The sequence below is a fragment of the Coffea eugenioides genome, chromosome 6 (genome assembly GCF_003713205.1).
Source record: "Coffea eugenioides isolate CCC68of chromosome 6, Ceug_1.0, whole genome shotgun sequence".
NCBI classification, from domain to species: domain Eukaryota; kingdom Viridiplantae; phylum Streptophyta; class Magnoliopsida; order Gentianales; family Rubiaceae; genus Coffea; species Coffea eugenioides.
Window position 1 is genome coordinate 44,273,429 of NC_040040.1, and position 24,615 is coordinate 44,298,043.

Below are 24,615 nucleotides of genomic sequence, written 5' to 3' on the forward strand. Positions count from 1 at the left end.
TTTCAGCGTCCTCTTGACAAAATAGTGCATTGATTGACAGTTTGTTCCACTTATAGTTGATTATGAGTTCACTCACTTTGTTTACCTTGCATCCTATTGGTTTTCTTGTTTTCACTTTTTCCCCAGCATTAAGTGGTGTCCAATTTGTCCTCCAAATTTTAATGCTTCTGCCGGTCCCAACTCTATTCATCAGTCCATTCTATAACAGATTTCTTGCACTCATCGTGGTTTGCCAAATCCAAGATGCATTTTTGGGAACTGCAGCAATAAGCAAAGCTTTGTTGTGCAGATACTTAGTTTTTAGGACTTCGCTAACCAGTAGGTTTGCATAGTCATGATCCTCCAAAGTTGCTTGTCTAGTAAAGCTAAGTTGCAGTGGTCCAGATCTTTAAAGCCTAGGCCTTTTGTGTTCTTCGGTCTTGTCAGTTGGCTCCAACTTACCAAGTACATCTTTTTCTTTTTTTTTTGTCACCATCAACTCCCCACCAATAATCAGCCATTTTCTTACTAATGTCCCTACAGAGCCTTTAGATAATGTGACCAAGACATGCAATAGGATGGCATGGCTAATGTAACCAACTTCAAAAGCACGTCTTTTCCATCTGGGTTTAGTAATTTGCTCTTCCAGTTTTTCAGCTATCATTGGTTCTGGATATTACCATTGGTAGCCCTCGATATTTTCCTTGTGTCATCTCTTTCATACTCCCAGATCTCCTGTAAATCTGGACCTTATAAGTTTGGGATAAGTTCTTGCTATAGAACAGTGAATGACTTCTGCACAGTAATTTACTGACCTGATGCTTTTCATATTTTCTCAAGATCTCCGTGATAGCATCTGCTGTTAGGGTGGTTATTTATATTTAACCTTTGATAAAAACCATCACCGATTAAACCTAAAATCAATATGACGATTATTAAGAAATAAATTACTGATAAAATTGCGGAAGCATACTTGGATTCATATCGACAAACTGATATATGAATCTTCAAGGGTATTGGGGTGGCCTTCCAGGTAAACACGTATTCGCCGATCCTTGAGAGAGCCCTTTAGTACCTCTTTGGTATCTTTCCTGACGATGGGATATCAGGGAAGAGTTATATTTTGTGGTACTAGAAAATACGACAAATAAGAATAATACCGTGTGACCTGCGGACCATAACCTTATTTATAGGTAACATTCCTGTTACTCTTTGGAACCCTATTTCAGCTCATCATAGAAAAATGAGTTCTTAAATCTCTACACATTAAAGGTCTACACCCTATTAGATATACTAGGAGGGTAACACCGCGCGATGCGCGGTGTAATTTTTGGACTTGCCCAGAAATGCGCAATTATTCAAATTTAGATAGTAAGTATGAAAAGTTATACAAAGGTGCACCAAAATCTTTAGGATTATGTTTTTGTAATTTTATTAAGCAGTGAAAATAAGCCACAATTTTAACTTAGTGACTAAGCGACGAAGAGTAGTTTTTGCTTTATCTACTAATTGAATAGGATTGGCAATGTCATGAGTTTCAAAATAATATATTACCATGTAACGTCATCTTGCATATACTAACTGTATTTGCAATGATTTGATGTGCACAAAAAATGTGCCACTCATGAACAAATTCAAGAGGAAGGTCAACTTTTTGAGAGCAATACTAAAATATATCGGATAAGAAGCCTATTTAATTGTAAAATATAAAAACGACCACATAATTGCAAGAGATACAGGATTCAACACAATACGGGCTAAAAATCTACATATAATTGATAAGATAAACAAACCATTATCTCGTGTCTAAAATCTTATTAAGACAATGAATGAGTTTTGAAAAACCAAATCAAATAATTACACAATGAAAATATTTCAGATGCAAGATAAGTTTTAAGTCAACAACATACAACAAATATAACATCTTCTCCTTTTTTTTCCATAAAAGAAACTTTAAAATAATATATAATCATATCCACATACAAAAAAGATCTCTAAAATGCAGTCTCTACAGACCCACAATGAAAACTCTACCAATGAAGTTTCCTCGGCTGCAGCGATGATGCATATGCAAAACCAAGAAAAGCAAAACTTCAGATATTTCTTTATTGATCATTTACTTTTGTTCTCAAAACAAATATATTTTATTAGTCTTGTAGTTTTGCAAACAAGTAACCTTTTAGGGAAGAAAAAAAAAACCAAATATTTAACAGTGGAGATGCTATTTGTTTACTCAATCTGATAAGTAATTCAATTCGATTTCTATTATTGTTCAAATCAAGCAAAATTCTAAAACTCGAAAGATGAAAAGCTTCTTAACCTTATTGATGGTTCCCTGAGATTCAGATGGTGTTAATTCCTGGTTAAAACTTAGAAATTATTCTGGTATGCTGACTTGACACCCTCAAAACTATTGGCTATGTACACAAATCAACCACGGCAGAATTGCAACTTGCCTAATGAAACTGAAAGCGGCTATGTACACAAATCAACCACAGCAGATTTGCAACTTGCTTAATGAAACTGAAAGCACAAGTGATGAAGGCTCCAAATCGAATAGTTTAACATTTATCATATTCTGTATGTATACACGTTAACTAAACCCTCAAATGCTTGGATAACAAATCAACAATAGACAATGAGAAAATGAATCAATATTTTTTTATATCAAGATCACAAAGAGAAAAATTAAATATGACCACTGAAGATAAAATGATGACTGATTGAAACAATATGACCACTGGGGAAAAAGCCAACAAAATTCTAGCTGATTGAACATTAAGGCATTAGAAAGGGAAAGAAAACAAGAAGCAAGATAAAAATATGTCCATCGCTTAAGTTTCCAAAATAACACGTTACAGCAATTAGTCACACAATGAATGCTCTAAAACCCCCAAGGCAATAACAAAAATCCATCAAGCACCTTCTTAAGCATGTTTCTACAGTCAATCAGATGGCTACATGATACTGAGCGCTTCCCGATCAGTTGTACATTTGTCTTCAATGATCTAAATATTTTGAAACAGACATCAGCTGTACATTTGTCTTCAATGATCTAAATATTTTGAAACAGACTGTAACACATGATATTGCAGGTTACGCCAAACCTTGATTGATTACGTCCTCTTCAAAAGATAACCCAGAACAAGGCTAAGCAAACCCACAATAATGACATACATGAAAGGGATGTCACCACGGCTTCTGTTACTCTCATGCCTCAATAGATCCTGTAAATTACACAACAAAGGTCAGAGAGATTTAGAAGGCGGAATATCCCAAGGCTTTCATCTACATAAGCTATTGACTTGGAGATATTTCTTATGAAAAATAAGATTTTTAACACCATATGCCACCGCCCCTTCTCCTACCCTACAGATACCAAATCATCATATATCAGAAGCAACGATACACGCCAAAACACAAAACAGAGAAATCAATGAAAAATTTACAAAACAAAACAAAATGAACTCAAGACAGTGGGCATCAAATGAGCTATTTTTGAATCGACAGGACCAAGCTTTGCACACTAAAATTCACAACAAAAATCAATAGATAAAAATGGACCGATCCAGCAAGCCATCTCTAAGCCTAAGGCAAAGCCAAGGGGCAAATTTCTAAGAGGCACTGACAAATCTAAACTGCATCTGGAGTCTTTTCAAACATTAGGTTTTCCAGATTATCATACTCATAGAGTATATTATTTGCGGAATGCTCAAAAAGATCATTCCAATATCATACAGAAATCTATAGAAGTTATCATCTAAATTGCATATGTTAAATGCAGATCTTGTCAAACATCCAGGATTTCTAGACGACATGAGCAATTTTCTTCATGTTAACTAAAATTATTGCAGAATGTTCAAAAAGTTTGTTGTAATCTTACTATCCAAAATTCTTTAACAAATCTAAGTCATTATATAATTGATGAATTCTGTTACACAAGCTTCAGCTATTTAAATTTTCCAAAGTCACCAAAATGGATATAAAAGGGTTGAAGAGTAAGAGTTCTCTGGTACATGTTTCAGAAAATGGCACATTTCCATTCAGAATTTCTCCTGATAGTACTTTATTTGGTACAATAAAGAATGCCAACAGAATATCCCAATTTAATAGGTATGGTCCTAATCATCAAATATAAGGAACTACAAGGCGTAATTGAGGAAATCATGACCGTAAAACGTTTGTTCTTGCAGGTCTTGATCATTGTCAGCTCAGGTGCAAAACATCCTCAAGAACAACAAAACTGAACCATTACCATAATCCAGGCTAGTTACTTAGAATTCTATAGATTACAATGTAACGCCACTAATTGCATGAGATAATTTAAGAATCCCAATGAAGATCTTATTTCGATTTCTGCGATTATACTTAAGTTATCTGAGGCACAAAAAGAAAAAAGATAAATCTTCCAAAATACTACTTATCCATCCATTTTTTTGATCAAACTTAATCACAAAAAATTATACCGAAAACAACAAAAATCAAAATACACTTATTTACTGTTATAAGCATAATAGCTCAATCTGATTTGTATAAAAACATAGCCTTTTTTAGGTTCTTGTTTCAAATTATCACCAATGACATCTCACATATAAATAAGCAATTCATAAATCCCAAAAAAAAAACCCAGATCTTAAGTCAACTAAAAGCAATAAGAATCGCATCTGCTTCCCACTATTCGTTAATTTTGACAACCAATCAGCTATAGTACAGAAACAAGAATCCCAAATATTACCATTTTACAACCCATGTACTTACAAGCGAGTAATCAATTCAAAAAACCCATCATAACCCAGAAATAAAATCCACCAAAAATCGTAAATATCAGAGGATCAACAAAATTCATATAATAAAGGTATAACCTTGGTCCTTGACGTACTCAGCAAAAGTGTTGCAGTCTAAGCAGAGAGCCAGACCAGTTAATCCCAGACTCTCACACTCTTTGGTGCTAAGTTGCATTTGCACATGAGCAGACCCACCAGTAACAAAACAGAAAATATGGTCATTTCCTGCTACAGAAGTAGGATCAAGATTAGATGTATCCCAATAATAACATATTCATATAATGAAAAGAACATTTAAAGTTGCTTAGAAGAAAGAAGAATTCACAAAAAAAAATTGGGGATAACAGAAACAAGAAAAGAATCTACTGAGAGAGTATAAAAACGAGTCTTACCAATAGAAATCAATCAATACAAATAATGTCACTGATGAAATTTCCCCAAAGGGAACAAAACACTGTACATATATGTGGAAGCAAATTCTAGAGAACTTCCTATGCATTACTTTCCAATTTTTCTTTTTTTTAAAAATGCAAAATTGGGTCCAACATCAAAGGTCAATGGTGTGAAGCACAGAGATACTATTTTTTAAACATATTTTTTCCAGTCAAAGATCGAGCTAGGTTTTTTTAGTAATTTAAAAGAGGAAAGATGATATCTTCATAGTAGATTACATGGACTTTGCTTTTGAAACTCCATTTACCTAATTCATATAACTATGTATCTCATGAATCATGAACTGATCAAAACATCTTCAAGGAAGTTAGGCATAATAATGATTTCACTTTGCATATTAAAACCACAAAACCAGAAAAATCAACTATGAAATAAAGATTTCAATATACAGCTTCCCAAATCTTGACATTATGAAGAATACCATGTAGTTTAATAACAGATTCATTATATTTTGGATGATTCTTTGGAACATGGGCCAAAAGGTCAACCTGGAAATGGCAGTCAAAGTCTCCTTGCAATGGCAGAGACATGAACAAGAACCAAGAAAATTGACAATTTCAGTTATTTTGAAAAACCCAAGCAACAACTAAACAAGAGTTGGGAAATTTGAACACAGAACATCAGCTGCTCTATCCGCTAAATTTAAGACATTTCAACTGCTAAGAAATAATAACTGCAATCAATAGAGATAGATAGAACCCCGCTAAATTTCAAGGCAGTAAAGATAGGCAGTATGGCAAATACACGAGTACCCAGAATCTTAACTGGAGAATGCCTTCAAACTGAATTAACTCTTGCAATGCCCCTCCCAATTTCGTCATATTCTGAAGCAACCAATTTAACAAGCACCATTCATTTTTATTTAACTCTAAAGGTGCATTTACTTTTTAAACCCCTATAGGCACACACAAAAGCCTATTTCTACTTTTTTGGGTTAAAAGAAAACATTCAGACAAAAAATTCTGAAACATAGGAGACAAAGAAATTGGGGGAATGAAGGAAAAAAGTGTAAAAGTAGGTGCATTCTAGTCCAGTGACAGCAAAAAAATTTCTTATTCGTAAAAGGTTTATGGTCAAATGCATCACCATTTCCAATGTGATTTCTAACATCAAAACTTGAACTTTCTCACCCATTCACTTATCATATCTCAAGTGATAAGTTTTGCTTCAGAAAACTTGTTGTATCACCCAAAAAATACACTACCTCATTTTTCAAACCAAACAAAAGAACTGGAGTAATTTTCTATCCAACAACAGGTACGTTAACCTCTGGAGGAAAGGAGCAAGCATTAAAAGGTAAGTTAAGGCCAGAATAGACTACTTCCCAAAACCAAAACACGACAAAGAACGAGTAAGACACTTTTACATACACCACACTATAATCCAAGGCCTAGCAGATATACCTGCAACATTGACTTCGGCCTTCCCAGCATAGAATGTCTTCGCCCTGACAACATCGAGTATAGTGACGCCAAACAACTTTTTGTCATCATAAGTCCCTGCTTTCTTGAAGACCTCAGAAGCTATAGGGACAGTAGAGTTTACAGGATTGCTAATCATATTAACATTATAATTGTACTTTTTTGGATTGAAATATTTTATATTTCACAACATTTTGCCAAAGGATTAATAGGGAATGTTCTTGATTATTTATAAAAGGGTATGAAAAAAAGCAAACCTTTTTTGACTTGCTAAACCATCCAGAACATTATCATCCCCTCCTTCATTGCTCTCCATAAAAAAAATCCCTAAATTACAGCAACAGCAAAAAACCCAAAACGAAAACAAAAAAAAATTGTTTCACCAAAACATCAAAAATAGCACAATATATTACGGGGAAGTCAAATTATTCCTTCTTAAAGCAATACGAAAAAACAAGAAAAAAAACCTTAGAGATGAGAGTAAAAGCATATGAGAAAAAGAATTGAGGGTTTTAAAGATAAGGAAAAGTCATGGAAGACACTTACCTTGAATCTGGAGTCAATGTAAATATTCAACCTTTCCACCTACAACACCATAGAAAGTACAATCAAGTATTAGGAAAAAAAACCCACAAAAATCACCGATAAAGATGACAATTTCTGAGAAGGAGATGAAGAAAGTTTAAAAGGGCAAACGATCTCCATATTTTTTTTTTTTTTTGCTTTTATAATGGTGGATGATCCAGCGTACACATGATTCAGCTGATGAGAGGAAGAACGATTTGGGTAGATGGCGGTGCAGGAAAAAACTGGAGAGATGAAGAGAAAATAAGAGGAGGAAAAACATTTTGACATCTCTGGGAGAGAAAATCCCGAATCTTATTTTCTTGCCAAAGAAAGGAACAAAGAAAAGGAAAGAAAAATGGAAGGGGAGAGAAGCTCTGGAAGAAGACCAACATGTGACCTTTGTTTTGTCTTGCACTGTTATTTAATGTTCAATTAAAGAAGAAAGAGAAGAAGTGAAAAACAAAGAAAGGAGAAAGGAAGAAAGAACGGGAGAAGAAAGGAAGAAAGAAACGGAGCAGAAGCAAGAAACACAATGAACGGCGCAAGCGAAGACTCTCGGAACCCTACCTATTCATTAAGGCGTGAAATCTCGATTTTGTCCTCAATTCAATTCATCAGCTCAATCAATCGGAGGACTACCACCGATAGACCAATAAAAATGTGCCACGTCAGCAATTGAACTCAATTGAAGAGAATGGCATTCACACATTTAGCTATATATGTTAATGAAGCTTGAATAAGTGGATTTCATACACCTCATATAATAAAACTTATACTGTCATCCAGAAAAAAAGGAAAAAAAGGGAGATTGAGGGTATCGTGTAAATGTAGAAGTGGTATTTGAATTCAATATTTTACATTGAAAGTCCATGGGGTATCAAATATTATAAACGGTATATTACATCAAGTTGTACATGGGAATAACGCAACCTTCCTAGTTCATAGTTCCTACCACCACATAAAATTATTTCGGCAAAAAAACTCCAAGGTGTAGAAGTTAACTTTCTCAGTTCCTAGCACAACCTAAAACTATATTACGCAATCATTTTGTTTAACTATTGGTTTTAGAGAAAAGAACAAGGCTTGAATTTTTGTGAATGGAATTTTTTTTTTTTTTTTTGCCGATTTCCAACTGACTAATTTGCCTCAACGCTCTAGCAATTAAAACTGGTCTACAGATATAGACAGAGTATTTCAAACTGTCTAAGGGCATTCATCTCCAGTAAACTACAGGAATGTACAACTTTCAATCTACAATACATGTTGCACCATAGGAGCTCAACGAGATGGCTTCTGCAGTTCTATAAAAATGGGATCAATAAAAATATGATGCAAAGGATCATTAAGCCAAAGTTTAGCCAGATGATGATGTGAAGAGGACAGCCGGTGAACTTCTTCAATAAGCCAGATGCTGGCTTCGGCTTTAGGAGGCGGGATTATGGTATCCAGTGGCCTGTCTTCATCTTCTGCTCCAATTCTCAATATGTCCAATTGTCTCAGATGCACTTTGGTGAGGTAATGCAGGGGTTGCCCATACAGTTGCTTAAGGGATGTGCCCGATCCAGTCCAAGAAGTAAATGGAACAACAGAGCCACGTAACAAGGGGATAGGAATCTGTCTCATGTATTCTTGGTACGTTTCCGCCGTTCCTAGCATCACATCTTCAGGTACTATCTGTAAAGCTCGTTGAGGGATCTCTGCAGCAGTTCGTAGCCGTTTACTTTCTGGTCCAGCATCGTCATCAGAAGATGAATCATCAGATAATATGTTGACCTGCTTAGGAGAGGATCTTGGCCTCTCCATATTTGTAACTGAGAAATATACATCGGAGGCAGAGTCGGAATCGGAGGGAATCATAAACCAGAGAACTCCGGCGGGCTACTCCGATATATCATCCCGGTGCCGGTGAAGAGGAACAATTTAAGTGACTGGACGGGGAATGGAATTAAATATTATGAATTGTGGATTTTGTTAGATTTTTTGATTAAAGGCATGGCACACTCTGTGTGTGTGCAATTACTAGTTTTTTATTCTTTACAAAAAGGTAAAAAGAAAAAAATGCATGGAAATTAGTGTTTTTTTTTCCTCTTTTTTTTTTTTATTTCATTGCAACAAGTCTTACATACATCTAATTTTCCGATCAGAAGGCATTCCTAATCTCTTACATGGAAATTAGTGTTACATGAAATAATTTAATTTTCTTGACTAAGTTTGCTTTTCTTTTCTTGTATTAGTTTTTGCCCAGTTGGCTGCTGCAGATGGTTATACACTCATAGGTAATTAATTAAGAGCATTAAAAATCGGATTTTTTTGGGGCCATAAGTCATAGGTATGATACTCTATTTGGGTAGTTACCAAAACTTTAGCTTGCAGTTACCCTTTTTCGTTTATTTTGCAGTATCATTCTTATTTTTTCTGGTGTATGAGTGTAATTAATGATGGATTGTGGTTATAAAAGTGGTTAATCAAGAAAGGTAAAATAGGTAACGCATAAAGTGATAGCTTTTTTTTTTTTTTTTTAATACATTGACTGTTGCTTTTTGTGTACATGGAAACAACTCTGAGATTCTCTTAACACGTGTCCTCAATTACTTCGATTTTCAACGAATGAATTGGTGGGTTTCGTCCGCATTCTTGGAACAAATCTATATTTATATGTATTAGACGCCGAGTGTTTTTGACGAGTAACCTCCACAAGCGTTCTAAATCCGAATTCTTTTTTATTACAATTTTAAATTTATTTTAATTCAGTAATCCCGCTTCCCCTTATCCCTTTCCACTTTCCAATTTCCATGGCCCACTAATTCACAAAATTAAAACTCCAAAATTTTAACTAATGGATGACTCACTAACCCACAAAATTAAAACTCCAAAATTAATTAATAATAACTAACTAATAATTTAAGAAAACTCATCACTATGAAAATCACATATCCAAAATTTAGGAACCCATTTGAATTACAGTTCCCAATATTCCCACAATTCTACGCATTTTATTATCATAACATATTTTACTCTTACAACCATTCAAAGATTGATGATCACTAACTCATTTTCATTTGTCATCCACACAAACCAAATACAGTGAGAAAAAAAAAAAAGACTACCCATTATACTCTCACACCATGGATGAATCCCACCAACAAGCATTTCAGCGGTGCCTCAATTCTAAATAAAGGAGAAAATAACTAATCACAAAACAAAGTCTACACCGCAATGATCCCACTAAAATACTTCAAAAGGTTCAGCAAGTTCACTTCCAAGAAAGATAAGTTTCACTGAACATTTTTTTTTGTAGTATGAACTCCACAAAATTCAACAGAATCAATTAAACCATGAATATTGGCTTTCGTACTAAAGGTTGATTTGTGTGAAAAATGTTCACACTTTTGTACAAGATTATCAAATCGACTGCATAATGTTTATAAGTATTTCATTTTGAAATCAAATAAAACATGCAATTATATTTATTCCTATCCATATATAATTCATTTTCTAATATAAATTTCTATTATTATTTTAGGATCCATCTTCCGCAATAAACGCGTAGTTCTTGAATGATGTATATATTTTATCATACTTTGAACTATTGCTAAACGAATCTTAGATTTTAATTATGTTGGTACAATTTTTTTACTTCTTTTTAATTCACCCTCACTTTTAATTTCTTTCAATATAATATCAGCACTGTGTGTAGTATGGGTACTCACACCAGTATGTTTTGTATCATCCACAAAATTCCAGAATAAAAGCAATTTCTAAAGATGATTGGGCCGTGAAAGCGCGCACACACACACTCTCTCTCTTTTTTGTTCTTTCAATTTTTCTTTTTGGCAAATTCATTGGAATGGTGTATATATATTTATTTAAAGCAATTTAACATTGGCGTAATTTAGTGTATTACAGGTTCGTATAAGGAGTTGCACGATTGTATTGGCACATTAAATGTTATTCACTTTGGATTGGCAAAGTTCGTGCGTAATTCACTAATTCACTTTGGACTGGCAAAATTCTTAGTGGTACATGCTATGCTGTCAATTTGTACCTATTTGAAAAACTTTCTGTTAAAATTGTTGCTATACATGTATTGTGTAAAATGTGGTGACAGATCTAAAACCTTCACCATTTGTAACGTTGGAAACTAGGGTAAATAATCGCGGAAGCGTCCTTTGCCACATAAACAAAACTGTGACGTTAGGTCATGGCAAAAACAAACTAGGGATAGATACGGTTGACAATTTCATACTAGAATGATTGTCTAATTATTGTACATTTTTGCAGTATATACTGTATATTTATAAAACTTTATTAATCGGACATAAACTAATCTTATCGGCCAAATCTAGCAAATGCCTTTTCGAAAGCTTTCCAGACCTTCGTCAAACTGTACAACAGACGGTGATAAAAAGTCAATAACATATATTAGTTTCGTGTGATGAATCTCAACACCGTGGTATATTCATGGCAGAAAGCACAATTCACGGGCGCAAAATTGATTTATTGATTTGCATAATAATGGAGTTCTTCTTATGCTTGAATAATGGAGTTCTCTAGGAGCCATAGCCCATCATTGTTAGCCTTTCTATTAATTTGTCTATCAATCCTAGGCAATCTTTTTACCTCTGCAGAAGCAGATTTGATCGGTGATGTTTGCTCTGGCTCAAAAAATCCTCAATTTTGCATCAATTCTTTGAGATCAGACCCTCGTTCCGGCAGTGCAGATCTTAAAGGTCTAACATTCACTAAATGCTGCTTATTCAAGGCTAACATTCATATATGAATCCATTTATTGATTTGCATAAGAAGATTGCATTAATAAAGCTCACACTTCATATGTTCCCTCCCAAGCGATTTGCTATAATCAAAATAATTTCACAAAGATTTTGCACGTTCTGACTAGCATCTGCAAGATTTCGTGGTTCCACTAGTTTTGCATCCTTGAAATTGTCATCACAAGTATCAGCGCCATCCAGTGCAGCAGATGCTCTAAGATTTACGCCTAGATAATCACCAGATTTCAATAGACTTGTGGCCTCTCCGAGATCATCAATGGAATCACCATAGTTTTCCGAGCAAGAATCATATATTCCCTTCAATCTGGTGTCAGTCGCATGTTGCTTGAGGGAATCAACAAGGGTTTTGGTTGATTTGGCGCTTCTTGTTGTTAAGTCTATAGCAATTTGGCCGAGACCTTTAAGATCTGCACTGCCAGAACGACGGTCTGATCTCAAAGAATTGATGCAAAATTGAGGGTTTTGAGCCAGAGCAAAATCACTGATCAAATCAGCTTCCGCAGAGGTAAAAAGATTGCTTAGGATTGATAGACAAATGAAAAACAAGGCTAACAATAATGGGCTATGGCTCCTAGAGAACTCCATTATTTTCTCCTCTAATTTCTCTTCCTTGAAGTGTTGTTGTTCTTCTGTGGAACTCAATGGTGGTACTGCACATATAAAGCCCGCAAAATTGGACGCAAAAGGAAACTCAAATATTTCTTTATTACTGCTTACCTTTTTAGTGGCTAATTATTCTAGTCGTGTTATTCTTGTTTACAGATTTATTAGAAAAATTTCTTTACTTTCCAAAAGAAATGATCTCGAATACTTTGTGTACAAAACTTACTAACTTTTTTGGCACTTACTCTAGTTGTGCAATTCTTGTTTAAAATTTTGAATTACTCACTCATTTTTAGCCTTTTTTGCAGCACTTACTTCTTTTAGCACTTGCTCTTCAAATTTGAATATATATATATATATATATATATGAGTAAATCTTATATAATTGATAGTGTATACACTATCAAGGTTGGATGCATGATATATGAGCAAAATTTGAATTTTAAATTTAAATTTAGATGAATTGTCATGCATCCAATGTTGATGGTGTATATACTGTCAGTGTATAAAAGATTAATCCAATATATATATATGTATATATATATATATGTTTCCATTATAAATGCAAGACGTAGAGTTTATTTCTTAAATAATTTTGCTTTTAACAAATGTACCCATAGTAGCAAACTTTCAAATCATGTTCCCTTTACAGCTTACCTAGTCCACAACTTTTCAAAATTTCCTTCTATAGAAGGCATCTAATCTTTCTTCAATATTACTTTTCATTTTTCTAAATTACCTTTACCTGAATAAATAGCTAAATATCTTCCTAAAAATAATATCAAACAAAATACCTAGAAGAATTTATCATAAAAATATTATAGAAGGATATCTCTCAGTAAGAATGGAGGCAAATATGCAAATTGTCAATTGACAAAAAAGAATTATATAAGGATCTATCTTCATGAGAAAGGAAGAAAGAAAGGAAAAGGTCCGTTGACAAAAAAATTAGTTTTGTAAGGATATATGTTCTTGATGTCAGAGTATTTATGTGGCCTATGTGACCACATATAATATTATTAAGATAACTCCCGTTAATTATAAGGATAAATAATTGTATGAATAAATATGAATAACTAATTACAAAATTCTAATGAGAATAGATGATTAGAGGAAGTAAGGAGTTCCATATTCGTTGTATATGAACATATTATGTGATAGTTATTGTGGCATTTTATCTGATAATTACAATAAATATTAAGTTGTATCTTATCATTATATTTAGGGTTATTATCACTTTATCCTCTTAACGTTTGGTACTACTATCAATTTCCCCCTTAACGTTATCTTTTAGTCACTTTACCCCCAAAACTAACGGTCAAACTTAACGGAGTTTGTTAATTAAAGTGAAAAGACATGTTTAACCCTTAAAATTATTATCACTTTAGCCGCATAAAATATAGTCTCATTATCAATTTACCCCCTAGAGTTATTTTTTTAGGCAATTTATCATACCATTAAACCAACTTAGCAAGTTAAAAAAACTTTAGAAGAAAATACCCTCCTCTTTGCATACTAAAAATAATAAAAAATTTAAAGTGACTCTTCTCCTCTTTAGTATTAAGAAAAAAAGTCAAAGGATTAATTTCTTTTTTCTTGACAATTTGATTAATATTGAAAAAAAATAGAAAGATGGAGAGGGGGAGGGGGAGGGGGAGAGGGAGAGAGAGAGCTTAATTTTTTTTTTTTAAAAATTACAAATAAAAAAAAGAATTAAATACTTTTATTATTTTAAAATTATTTCACTTTTTTGTTTACCACCAAATTTCAATCCTAATCTCGACAACCTTAAAATAATACGATAATGTTAAACTTTTATTTATTTTCTTTTTTTGCAAAATCTAATTTTTTGTCTCCTTCTTTCCTATCCCTTATTCTTTTCCTAGTATTAATAAATGTGAAAAAAAGAAATTTGAGAAAATCCTTTTATTTTTATGTTTTTCGATCTCTTAAAGTGAAAAAAAGGAAAAATAACCATTCTAACTTTTTTATTTTTAATTATATAGAAAAAGGGTAAATATATTTAAAAATTTTTGACCATACTAGTTAGATTAACGATGAGATAAAATGCCTAGAAAATAATGTTAGGAACTAAAGTGATTGTATCACTATAATCTAAACGAATAAAGTGACAATAACAATGTAGTAATGCTATAAAATAAAAGGGTATTTTTATCCAAAATTTTTTAACATGTTGAGTTAAATTACTTATGGAGGTAAAGTGACAAAAAGATAACATTAGGGGGTAAACTGATAGTAGTGATATAGTTTAAGGGGGTAAAGTGATAATAACCCTTATATTTAATAAATAAAGTACAATGTATATGGAGAATATTAGAGTCTATCCTTATCCCATGATAGGAGGGATTACATTGCTTTTTACCCATGGTATAACAACATTAAGAGAGTTAGATGAGGGAAGCCTAGACTACAAAGATATGAACATGGTGTATTGGAAACTGTACAGTTCTTCCCCAGAGATGTTGTCAATGGATCAAAGTTAATTGGTTACAACAATCATAAGGTACGCCTCAAATTATTGTTATGGTTTACAAGCCTAAATTAAAGATCTTGCTTTTTATGTCTAACATGTGGTATCAGAGCAAGGTTGAAGTTTATGACTTGTAAATTAATGATGTCACACTTAATTTTGATTTATTTTGTTCATAAAGTTTAGGACAAATTTCTTAGATTTCAAGAATTTGGTTCATTATTTCTGTACCACATATGCATATGACAATCTTGATTTTGTTTCTTTTAACGATAATTGTTAAAATTTCAAAGCAGTCGAGGAACTCAATACAATTCCGGCCGATAAGCTTATGCAACTTTGTTAACAAGGTTATTTCCAAGGTTCTCTCTTCCCGCTTGGCTCGGGTCCTTCCCCGTATTATCTCCCTGCAGCAGAGCGGTATTGTGCCAGGGTGGCAGATGGCGGATAATTTTCTATTGGCTCAAGAGATATTGAGTGATATCAAAAGACCCAATTGAGGAAGGAATGTAATACTCAAACTAGACATGATGAAGCCATATGACAGGGTTTCTTGGCTTTTCTTGCTCCAGGTGGTGAGATGGTTTGGGTTTAGCGAGGTGTGGATTGATATGATTTGGCATCTGATCTCGAACGTCTGGTTCTCCGTGATTGTGAATGGTTGGCCACATGGGTTCTTTAAGTCCACACGAGGTCTTAAAGTCCACACGAGGTCTACGGCAGGGCGATCCACTCTCTCCAACATTGTTCATTATTGGAGCGGAGGTCCTTTCTCGGTCGCTGAATACTCTGGCGGAGCATAGGAAATTTCAGCCATTTAGAACTCCCAGTGGATGCCCTATGGTCACTCATTTGGCTTTCGCTGATGATGTCGTGATCTTTACGAGCGGCCTGAAGGCCTCTATACAGTTGGTCAAGAAAGTGGTGGATAGATATTGCTTAGTTTCGGGGCAGCGGGTTAATTTTCAGAAGAGCTGTTTTTTAGGGCAACCCTCGATGCCACCGCGGCGCCGAGCTCTGATCGGGTTGATAACGGGGTTCTCATATAAGCAATTCCCGATCAAATATCTTGGTTGTCCCTTATACGTTGGAAGGCGACGGATGAGTTATTTCGCAGATATCTGCACTGCGGTTACTTCTCGTATATTGCCTTGGAAGCATAGGGTGCTTTCTATGGGGGGCAAAGTGGTATTGTTGAAGAGTGTCTTGTCGTCAATGCCTATCCACTTGTTAGCAGCGGCGTCTCCTCCAAAGGGAGTTTTCGCGTCACTAGAAAAGGTGATGGCCGACTTCTTGTGGAGTTCGCAGGGGGATGGCCTTAGGCACCACTGGATAAGCTGGGGGGATTTGTGCAGGCCGCAAACGGCGGGGGGGATTGGAGTTCGCAGCATGGCAAGGGTGTTTGATGCCTTCTCCGTTAAGCTCAAGTGGAACTTTCAGCAAAAGAAGTCTCTATGGGCGGAATTTCTACATGCTAAAGATTGCAAGGGGGTCCATCCTTGCCTGGCAGAAGAGGGCGCGACACAGTCTCACATCTAGCGGAGGTTGTGTTCGGTCTAGCGCTTAGCAGAGGAGCACATTGGGTGGATCATAGGGGAGGGTTCAATGGACTTCTGGCATGACAATTGGTTGGGTTTAGGTACTTTATGCCAGGAAGTGGAGATTTTTCAGGAGCACAGGGTGTCGGATTTTGTCTCTCAGGCACAGTGGAATTTTCGATTACTTCACCAGGTTCTGGGGCTGGGGCTGATTGAGCGCGTGGCGAAGGTTCCTCCCCCTCCCCTCGGAGCTCCGATAGGATGGTGTGGGCCTTAGCATCTGATGGAGCTTTTTCGATATCCTCGGCTTATTCACTTGTTGAATAGGAGGATAACTCACTACAAGAAAATTGTTCATCAGTGACAACACAAAGTCATCACAGAACATACAAATATCGTCACAAATACCTTTTATTGACGACTTTTTGATCGTCACAAAGTCGTCACTAAATCCCCGTCGGTAAAAGTAAACAGTGACGACCTAAAATGTCGTCACTAAATAGTTCTCATTAGTGACGACTTTAAGTAGAGCATTTTTGACAAAAGATCAATTCGTCAATAAAACACTTCCAGATTGTCGTCACTAATGACAACTATTTAGTGACAACTATTTGGTCGTCACTAAATAGTTGTCATTAGTGACGACAATCTGGAAGTGTTTTATTGACGAATTGACCTTTTGTCAAAAATGCTCTACTTAAAGTCGTCACTAAAAAGCACCGAAAGCCATTGTATATAACTATTTTACTGACAACAATTGTCGTCACAAATGTAACTTAGATTTAGTGACAGTCTCTGTTGTGACAAGGAGTTTTTATTTTCTATTTTGTGACAACTTTTTTTTGTCATTAGATAATTTCATAATAGCTTAATAGTCATAATTTGGCCTGTAATCATTGCTAAATCATTGATTTTAAACAAACCATACAAATAAACATGAACGATTGATAACCAAAAGTATTTGCATTAGATTACATGGTAATAATATAGCATTCTCAAATGCCAAATTCAAGTGTACATTGCCCAACTAATGCCTACAAAAATAACATTTGTCCAAAATATCACTTGTACATAAGGTACATTTACAAAAGCAATCACAGTTTAAGAAATTGAAGAACATCTAAATGAACCACTCCATGAGCAAAAGGCAATTTTGTCTTCAACATTCTTCAACCATAACCATAGATATCTTCCAAAAGCTAGTATGAATAGCATTTATCTGTCATAAAAGAGTAAAAGAAGTAGGTAAGGGGAGGAGTACAATAATAAAGAACAAGTAATGAGACTTAGATTATTAAGACAAAAATTACAATTCATTAAGAACCTCATATAATTTGGCCCACATATTACAACACCAGCAAGAAGTTAGAAATCACAGTCCAATCTATACAAATACAACACTGCATAAGCTCAACTAAAGAGCTCTCTAAAACAGTTTTTTTAAATTTTCTTTCTTCTTCTTTAAATAGCTCAACTTATTGAACAATTAAATTGGACTCCCACAGTAATTATTGTTTAATGTTTATGCTTTTGGTTGTTTATATATTAAAACTAGGTGATTGCTTCCCATGCAAGGCGTGGGAACTTTAGACCTGTTAGTAAGGTTGTATTTGTTATTGTAATATTTTTAATATTTTAGATGATGAAAAGAGTGATGTGGTGTGTATCGTGAACTTGGGCTGGGAGTGAAAAGGAGTATTAGTCAAAAATATATTAGTTCAAAGAGTAGTCATGTACTAATACAAAGGATACAGCCAATGCAGTAATGATGATTCACAAGAAAAAGGAAAGCATGATATTTACATATACAACAGTAATTTAGTATAGATGATTCAAAAGAAAGAGGCTCCTTTGACGTTCAAATACATTCCATTAACATGTAACAACAACTCAGATGACAATGAAATAAATTCGCAAGTACCAATCACTTGGTCATTACTGCAGTAACAGTTAATGGAAGTAGCAAGATATTGCTACAACTTGGTCACATGCAAATTTTTTTTTTGTTCTGGGTTCACAAGGAATGAATTCATAAATTATGAAGCAGCAAAATAAATTCACAAGTACCAATCACTTGGTCATTACCACAGCAACAGTTTCAATACTAACAGTTTCAACTTTCTTGAGACAATCAAGTTGCATCTTAAGTTTGCAAAATATCAAGTTTTACATGTCCATTAAAAATTTTAAAAAGTACCTTTGCTTTCATCACCACCTTTCCGGCTTAGAATACCTCCTTGAACACCACCCCCATAAGCCACTGCTTCATCTGGTTTTACACTCTTGTTGGGTTCCTTTCCATCAAAGTAGTCCTTGAGAAGTTATTGGACTTTTGGGATCCTGGTAGCCCCACTAACAGGAACAATTTCATGCATCTGGTGGTTCTCCAAACCAGCATCCCCCATAGCCTTCTTGACAAGTCCCATGTTTTTTCTAAAGAGGTCATTGTTCAACTCGTCAAATCAAGCATGAGTCCTAACTTGCTGCTGGCAGCTTAAAGCTCTTTTGGCACGTTCAGCTTCCCTCAGTTTTCCAAGTGGTCTATTGTGGTTGCTGATGTTCTTTCCATGTTTCTTGTTAATCAACTTGATGAAATATTCTATAATCCTTTGATGAAAGCCTTTGCCTACAATAAAACAGAGCAATTAGAACCATATGAAAGCTTTTTATAAGAAATGTAACTAATAAAACTTATACAAGAAATTGGTTGCTTTAATCATTGTTCAATATTTTGCAAAATCAACAGTTAATTAGTGTAGTTAGATAAACTTTTTTAATTCGTAGTTAGACAGGCAACTGCTGCTGCTCTGGGTTCATTGATAGTCCTAGCAACATTCAGCCCAGCAATAATACCTGCATTCTTTGTTGCCTGCCTCTGGGCATCATTGAAGTAAAATATGATTCAACGAGTAACTCTAGAAATTGAACTATACCGGGAACAGTTACCACAGCATCCTTAATTTTCTTTGCAAGGAAAGCTTCAGCTGCTTCTTTCATCTTAGTTAAAACCATTACACTAATTTCCTCAAGACTGAAGACTTTAACCTTACTATCCTTAATTTTCACCTAGATATAAGGTTTTCCATCCTTGTTCACAATCTTACAAGGAACGAGCTTCATATCCCTCTAAACTTCATTAGTCTCAATCCTGTTATATAACAGTTAAGACTTCAGTGAGCATATGTATACACACCAAAATGTTCCAGCAAAAATGATAAATACACGAGTGTGCCTTACTTTCATCCAATAAGTCTCTTGACATCAAAGATAGTTCTTTCAACATTAACATCGAATCAGTCTTTCGCTACCAGCAAATGCAATCCATGATGGCTTAATACGATTCCTTGGTCATTTGCTGTGATTTCAACATGACCATTTTTGTAAATATGAGCACATGAATAGGTAGTTCCAAGATCTATTCCAATGACTATTCCCAATTTTGCAGCTTATTCTTTGGTGATGGAAATTGTAGATAGACAGCCTTTTGCACCGAAAAATATTATTGGAAAAAGTAAAACTCTTATGTATAGTTTTTGAGAGAAAAAAACTAAAACACTGCAGGATGAAGCAATTCCACACTCATGATGAAATCCACAATTACTCGAGCAACCGTGGGATTGAAGAGTTCGAAGAGCTTGCTCAAACATTGTGGTGACCATCCCAAGAACAAGTGGAAAAAATAAGAACTCATTTAATTTCAAGAAAATGAAATGAACATCAAGTATCAAACTAACAAACAGTGCAGGAACAGAAGAAGGATATGAACTGCGAAGAACAATCTGATAGATAGCCTAGTGGTTAATGGTTTTTTTTCCCATCTCCCTTTTTTCTTCCTTCCCAATCCTTCCTTGCTAAAAAATGGCTTTGAAAGTATCAAATAGTACCTATCAAATTAGCGAACTGAGTTAGTTTAAAGAAGATCCTATAATAGTTATTCTAAAAATCTTTAGTCACTTGCTACGTGAGGAGGGCGTGGCAGATAATAACTCTTTGTTTTTTGGCTCATTTCGAATTGATATACTTTTTGGCTTAATTGGAGAGAACTAATTTGAATCATTTCCAACCAATTTACAGATAAAAAAAATTTCATTTATGAAAATGAAATAGAAAAAATAATAGCACAAAAACAATGAAAATAGACATCAATGGCTAGTAAAAAAAAGGTGTTCTTTTATCATTGAAAATTAGGCCAATGCTGATCAATGAGCTATAGTTGTTTGACTATCAACAGACATAATATCAAGAAATTATGAGAGCTTTTTTTGCTGTAACATCAACAGGCATAATATCAGATGTGTAATCTTGTTTTACCAGAGTTTCTGCCTATACAGTGATAATCTAGCACATTAACAGGCAAAAACAATAATCAGGCAGACAGTCACTGAATCGAATAATCAGGCAGCTTATTTTCATTGAGCACCACCTTGCCATCAGAATAGTAAAAGTTCGCTGTCTCTAAGTAGAATTTTTTCACTTCACAATATTTACAATCCAATGCATCAGGCAGACGGTCAACATTATGGCTAATGAAATTCAGAGCATCTAACCAGCTATATTTTTATGAGCGTGTTATGTGCATATCAATGGGTTATAAATATTTGAATATGAATAGATGTAAGATAAAGAAAGAACGAGACCTTTGTTTTGTATACAAGTCTTCTCATACTTCATGCTCCAAAACTGGGAATCCTAAAATTAGTTCTCAATACACGTAAGATGGTACTTAACTACCAGTGTTTTTCATTGGTTGGTGGTTGTGATAGTACCTAGACAATTACTTTAAGGACAAGCTTGTTCCATATTACCAACTGAATGCAAAACCTATCTCCACTACACTGTCTTCGATATTAACTCAACATTAAAATAGAGTTAAAAAAATGCTTACAACCTGTAGTATAATTGTGCAAAAGCACTAAAATTGATGTTGAACCCATAGCCAAATATTTTAACACAAAAAAGGAAATCTTTTATGACTTCCGGCAAGGGTGATTTAGCATATATATAGATTGGACGCGAAACAAGGTAAAAAATTATTGGTACCATGAAACTTTCCTTAAATTTCTGTAAAATTATTGTGTTTTTATGAATTTTGATGTATTATGTGGTTAAAAGAAATTACCTAAGCAACGCAAGAAAATAACCCATAAATAATGAAATTGAAGTTCACCTCAGGAAATTTCCCTTGATCTCCAAAAATGGTACAAGAAAGACAGTAGCAGCTGCATAGACCTAGACAATGAAGAAACCCAAAATTATTTAAGTAAAACGATAAAACTGAACGAAGAAAAGAGAAAGGCCAAAATTTTGTTTAAATAGAAAAAGACAAGAAACCGCACCTAAAAAAAAAAAAGAAAAAAGAGTGAGGTATGAGTGGTAGTGTAGAAGGAAGCAGCCACTTGAGCTTCACCGGCAACTTTTACTTGAAAATCGAGAGTACTGCAAATCCTTCAATCAGTAATTGAATATGAAATAGAGATCTTTGTATGAAGACAAACACGGAAAAGTAAAATAGCCAAATTTGATTTAAAAAGCTAAAAATTAACATCAACATTGGAACTGATACTTACGAAAAAAAAGTCACCATTGGAGCGCGCAACAATCTTCCTGCAAAATTGAAGTTTTCACCATCTTTTTTTTTTGAAAAATAATAAATATTTCTTCATAAAAAAAATTTCATGAATCACTTATCAGCATCTTTGACTACAAGAATTAGTACCTTTTAATAGATCAGCAGAAAGCCGCAAGATTTTTCCAAACTTTATCAACCACGCTGCATATCACATGATATTATTCCCATTCAATTGTTGATGGAGGCTTGGAAGTAATATCTTGAACAACTCGATTTACACCACGTACACTATTGCATATCTTTCTTGCAACAACATCAAGGAAATTGTGTTCAAAATTGTACCAGTCAGCAGTCATCCCATCTTGACTTGTGACAGCTCTCAATGCAACAACATGAGAATGTGTTCTTTGATCACCTTGAACTCCAACAGACCTTATGGGCAAGAAAACAGCAAAAACTTGCTATATTTTAAAAAAAACAACCAAACCAAATCAAACCAACCTTTACTAATGATTCTAAGAAAAACCCACTTCAATTTTGCCAAGAAACAAATTGCAAAACAAATGATACAGGAAAAGAAACATCCAACTTCATAAAACTAAACAAAAAAGCCATAGAAAACAACAGAAAACGTAAATGGAGTTTGAAAGTGATATTCTTAGAGGGGTTCAAATGCAACTAAATAGGGACTTAACTGAATGAATTATGGATGTTTTAGGGTCGAATTACGAAGTTCAGGAACTCTGGGGCTAAATTACAAAAAAGAAAATGGAATGACCGGAATTGCAAATTTAAGCAAACGATCGTCTTCCCCAAGTAGATTAGGCATCTGACGGGATTTTTTTTATCAATGCAAGTTTAATTCCGATTTTACACCCGTTGGACTGCAAGTATACAGGTCGTAATTGTAGTACAAGATGTGTATCGGGTCGATCCCACGAGGAGCAATTAAAACAATTATTAGATACTAATTTACTCTATTATTTAGACTTACAATTAATTTGAGCAGAAATTTCAGAATGTAATTCAACTACAAAAATTCTTAACTAGATAAATGCAATTTCACAAAAGGAATAGAATTCACTAAATATTAAGATCTAGGGATGTAGATTCCACTTATAACACAAAAGATCTAAAATGAATTAATTCAACACTTGTTACTGCTCTTGTTTAACCAAGGATTCATTTCCAGAAATACCAAAATCACATTCTCATGATAATAATGGGTTAAAACAGATTAGTTTGTCCTAATCTCTTGGTAAATACTAAATCTGTTCTTATTCACACATGAAATGCAGATTTCATCCACTTGAATGTATTTCTATTCTCATGAATATACAACTCAAGCTCTACTTGTGTCATTCCATTATTTTTACCATTTCTCAATGAATAAAAATAACTATAAACCTGCTATTGGTGATCAAGCAACAACAAGTAATCCAACATACACAAGTAGATAAGTTAATACAAGACATAACAAGAATGAATAACAATCACTTCATATCATTTGGCCATAAGCTTCATCTACTCCCTAGATAAAGAAAATTAGCTACTCATGAATGATAAAACACTCATAACTTCATTAATGTAAATCATCATGAATTACAAATACAAACAGAGTAAAGAAAGTCTTAGCCAAGATATGGTGAAGCCTTCCAAAAATCTCCTTTGTCTTGAACTTAGATGATTACAAGATGAAATCCCAATTGCCCCTTGCAAGTCCTAGGTAGAGAGAATATGTTTTTCTGTAAGAAGCTAAGCTACGAATGGATGTCAGATCTCTCCCCATATCTCTGCATAAAAAACACTCAAATGCTCCATTTTTCCAAGTCAAATTCTATCCTTTGATTCCCAAATCTCCACTTTGTTAGCATAGTCAAAAACCAATATTTTTGACTTGAAAATAAGCCACTTTTCTTGCCCTTTTGTCTTCTGAAGCATGTGCACCGAATTCCCTTGCATCTTATAGCTGGAAAGTGGTATGAACACAAGAGAATTGGCTGAGTCAAATTGCAGAATTTCGGCTATAAAACGCGCCTACACAAAACGCGGTTACAAGTCACGTTTTGTGTACTCGCGTATTCACTTTGGCCTTACTTCATCTGCGATTTTCTCTATCATAAAGGCCGAACTAGCTTTTGTGCAAAACACAAAAGTTGTAGCCCTTTGAGTTAGCTTTCCAATGCTTCAAGAATCATCCAAATCGGAGCTTTGTAGCCTGAGATATGATCGAAATACTGTCACCTGTTCAAACCTCTGTTTTAACTTCCGACCACAGGGTGCAGCTTCTGTATTCCAACGTTTTGCCCATGAAGATGGCAGAAATGGATTTCGATGTCTTCATACGAATTGTAGGTCTCTTTCTTAGCTTTAAAATGGTATAAAAATCACCTCAATCCGATAAGTGTAGCTCCAGA

The 24,615-nt window shown here is 34.4% G+C and overlaps 3 protein-coding genes and 1 pseudogene across 13 annotated transcripts; all 4 read right to left on the minus strand.

Moving 5' to 3' along the window:
* Positions 1 to 2,795: 2,795 nt before the first annotated feature.
* LOC113773217 (malate dehydrogenase 2, mitochondrial-like) lies at positions 2,796 to 7,701 on the minus strand. 11 transcript variants are annotated; one of them, XM_027317818.1, is made up of 6 exons: positions 7,602 to 7,701; positions 7,184 to 7,222; positions 6,895 to 6,964; positions 6,620 to 6,663; positions 4,842 to 4,991; positions 2,796 to 3,206 (listed from the first exon to the last, which is right to left on the minus strand). In XM_027317818.1, exons 3-6 carry the CDS (start codon positions 6,951 to 6,953, stop codon positions 3,190 to 3,192), a joined length of 270 nt encoding a protein of 89 aa, XP_027173619.1. In that variant the 5' UTR covers positions 6,954 to 6,964; positions 7,184 to 7,222; positions 7,602 to 7,701; the 3' UTR covers positions 2,796 to 3,189. The 11 variants fall into 11 exon arrangements, 7 of the variants coding, with proteins under 7 accessions (XP_027173619.1, XP_027173618.1, XP_027173620.1 ...); XM_027317817.1 differs by having other exon boundaries at positions 7,389 to 7,701; XR_003468779.1 differs by having other exon boundaries at positions 4,842 to 4,988; positions 6,620 to 6,715; positions 7,184 to 7,701.
* Positions 7,702 to 8,334: 633 nt separating this feature from the next.
* LOC113776156 (protein RDM1-like) lies at positions 8,335 to 9,010 on the minus strand. The gene has a single exon (XM_027321256.1). It carries the CDS (start codon positions 9,005 to 9,007, stop codon positions 8,483 to 8,485), a length of 525 nt encoding a protein of 174 aa, XP_027177057.1. The 5' UTR covers positions 9,008 to 9,010; the 3' UTR covers positions 8,335 to 8,482.
* A 3,023-nt stretch (positions 9,011 to 12,033) lies between these two features.
* On the minus strand, positions 12,034 to 12,582 carry LOC113774216 (pectinesterase inhibitor-like). The gene has a single exon (XM_027318774.1). The coding sequence runs from the start codon at positions 12,580 to 12,582 to the stop codon at positions 12,034 to 12,036; it is 549 nt and encodes a 182-aa protein (XP_027174575.1).
* A 6,233-nt stretch (positions 12,583 to 18,815) lies between these two features.
* LOC113774217 lies at positions 18,816 to 20,288 on the minus strand (annotated as a pseudogene).
* Positions 20,289 to 24,615: the final 4,327 nt, after the last annotated feature.

Bases quoted from the DNA above. Each gene is read 5' to 3' on its own strand.
- LOC113776156 (XM_027321256.1), bottom strand. From the start codon at position 9,007: ATGGAGAGGCCAAGATCCTCTCCTAAGCAGGTCAACATATTATCTGAT.
- LOC113773217 (XM_027317813.1), bottom strand. From the start codon at position 6,776: ATGATTAGCAATCCTGTAAACTCTACTGTCCCTATAGCTTCTGAGGTC. The intron at 4,992-6,619 runs GTATATCTGCTA...CTACTTCTGTAG, and splicing joins GGCCGAAGTCAATGTTGCAG to CAGGAAATGACCATATTTTC.
- LOC113774216 (XM_027318774.1), bottom strand. From the start codon at position 12,582: ATGGAGTTCTCTAGGAGCCATAGCCCATTATTGTTAGCCTTGTTTTTC.